Source organism: Bos javanicus, chromosome 27, assembly GCF_032452875.1.
Source record: "Bos javanicus breed banteng chromosome 27, ARS-OSU_banteng_1.0, whole genome shotgun sequence".
Taxonomy (NCBI): Eukaryota; Metazoa; Chordata; class Mammalia; order Artiodactyla; family Bovidae; genus Bos; species Bos javanicus.
Window position 1 is genome coordinate 5,060,424 of NC_083894.1, and position 2,396 is coordinate 5,062,819.

General features: G+C 35.9%; 1 protein-coding gene across 1 annotated transcript; it reads left to right on the forward strand.

The window, feature by feature from the left end:
- Positions 1 to 1,143: 1,143 nt before the first annotated feature.
- On the forward strand, positions 1,144 to 1,455 carry LOC133240121 (HIG1 domain family member 1A, mitochondrial-like). The gene has a single exon (XM_061404737.1). It carries the CDS (start codon positions 1,159 to 1,161, stop codon positions 1,438 to 1,440), a length of 282 nt encoding a protein of 93 aa, XP_061260721.1. The 5' UTR covers positions 1,144 to 1,158; the 3' UTR covers positions 1,441 to 1,455.
- Positions 1,456 to 2,396: the final 941 nt, after the last annotated feature.

Consider the following 2,396-nt stretch of genomic DNA (forward strand, 5'->3'; position numbering starts at 1 on the left):
ACAAGACAAGGGTGCCCACTTTCACCATTACTGTTCAACATAGTTTTGGAAGTTTTGGCCACAGCAATCAGAGCAGAAAAAGAAATAAGAGGAATCCAAATTGGAAAAGAAGAAGTAAAACTCTCACTATTTGCAGATGACATGATCCTCTACATAGAAAACCCTAAAGACTCCACCAGAAAATTACTAGAACTAATCAATGAATATAGTAAAGTTGCAGGATATAAAATCAACACACAGAAATCCCTTGCATTCCTATACACTAATAATGAGAAAACAGAAAGAGAAATTAAGGAAACAATCCCATTCACCATTGCAATGAAAAGAATAAAATATTTAGGAATAGATCTACCTAAAGAAACTAAAGACCTATATATAGAAAACTATAAAACACTGGTGAAAGAAATCAAAGAGGACACTAATAGATGGAGAAATATACCATGTTCATGGATTGGAAGAATCAATATAGTGAAAATGAGTATACTACCCAAAGCAATCTATAGATTCAATGCAATCCCTATCAAGCTACCAACGGTATTCTTCACAGAGCTAGAACAATATTTCACAATTTGTATGGAAATACACAAAAACCCCAAAGAGCCAAAGCAATCTTGAGAAAGAATGGAACTGGAGGAATCAACCTGCCTGACTTCAGGCTCTACTACAAAGCCACAGTCATCAAGACAGTATGGTACTGGCACAAAGAGAGAAATATAGATCAATGGAACAAAATAGAAAGCCCAGAGATAAACCCACACACCTATGAACACCTTATCTTTGACAAAGGAGGCAAGAATATACAATGGAGAAAAGACAATCTCTTTAACAAGTGGTGCTGGGAAAACTGGTCAACCACTTGTAAAAGAATGAAACTAGAATACTTTCTAACATCATACACAAAAATAAACTCAAAATGGATTAAAGATCTAAACATAAGACCAAAAACTATAAACTCTTAGAGGAGAACATAGGCAAAACACTCTCCAACATAAATCACAGCAGGATCCTCTATAACCCACCTCCCAGAACATTGGAAATAAAAGAAAAAAATAAACAAATGGGAACTAATTAAAATTAAAAGCTGGGGTGCGGGAGTGGGGTCAGAATCCGGTAGGAACCTGAAACGTCCTGAAGTTTTCTGAAGATTCTTCAATCACTATGTCAAGCAACACAGATATTTCTCTTTCTTCATATGATGAAGATCAGGGATCTAAACTTATCCGAAAAGCTAGAGAGGCACCATTTGTCTCCATTGGAATGGCAGGTTTTGCAGCAATTGTTGCATATGGATTATATAGATTGAAGAGCAGGGGACATACTAAAATGTCTGTTCACCTGATCCACATGCGTGTGGCAGCCCAAGGCTTTGTTGTGGGAGCAATGACTCTTGGTATGGGCTATTTCCTGTATCAAGAATTCTGGGGGAAACCTAAACCTTAGAAGAGGAGATGCTGTCTTGGTCATCTTGGTGGTGCTTCCTTTAGTTAGACATCTCATTTTGATGTTTATGCTGAAAATAAATTGTTTGGGTCAGACAAGAACATGGTAATTTGAAAATTGGCTTCCTTTCTTGCAGGCTTGATTTGCCTGGTGACTAAGTTACTGGTGAATAGTTCACTAGCTAGGTCATTCAGGGGAGTCAGACCAGCACAAAAGAAACATGTCACTTTTAAATACACTTGATAGTGGTACCTGTCCACCTTCTTAAACTCTTCTGTTGAAATTAGTTCTAAAGAAGACAACATGCCAATCCTGAAAATGCTCCCAGTTGCTGCAGAATATCATATGCTTTTGATGTAATATAGGAATCCTATTTACCCCAGTTAATTTAACTTTCTGATGGCCTTGTGGACTGAGTACTGCTTTAAGGGCTGGTTGGCTCTTGAGGAACCCTTTCAGAACAGTGCATGGAATACAACATTACAAACCTCCCTGGAAGTCTGTGTGTGTTTTTAAACCAAAACTAAAAAGCTGGTAACAGAGCCACTTTGAAGTAGTATTTATTTTAGAATCATAGTTATAAACATGAGAGTAACTTAACTTGTGGATCCCTTTTAGCTCTTTTGTAATTGCAGAATTATATTTTGCTGCTGTTATATTAGAATAATTTTAAATTAGTTTGAAACATGTATTTTAAGTGCTAATGCAAAGGTAAATGAAAAACACTTTTTAAATGTATGCAGTATGTTTATTTTCTCCAAAAGTATCATCAGCTAAATAAAATGCCTATAATGAAAGTCATTGATGAGCAAGCTGGTTTGGTCAGACATTATACAAACTTTGGTAAATCACAGAATGCTTTGTTGTACTTGTGAATTCTCGTCTAACCTGAATTTACATTCCATGGTGATAACATGGTAAATGTAGTGTTAATAAAGTAAATGAACACAAAAAAA

What these genes read in the sequence shown, in the direction of transcription:
- LOC133240121 (XM_061404737.1), top strand. Translation starts at nt 1,159, where the DNA reads ATGTCAAGCAACACAGATATTTCTCTTTCTTCATATGATGAAGATCAG.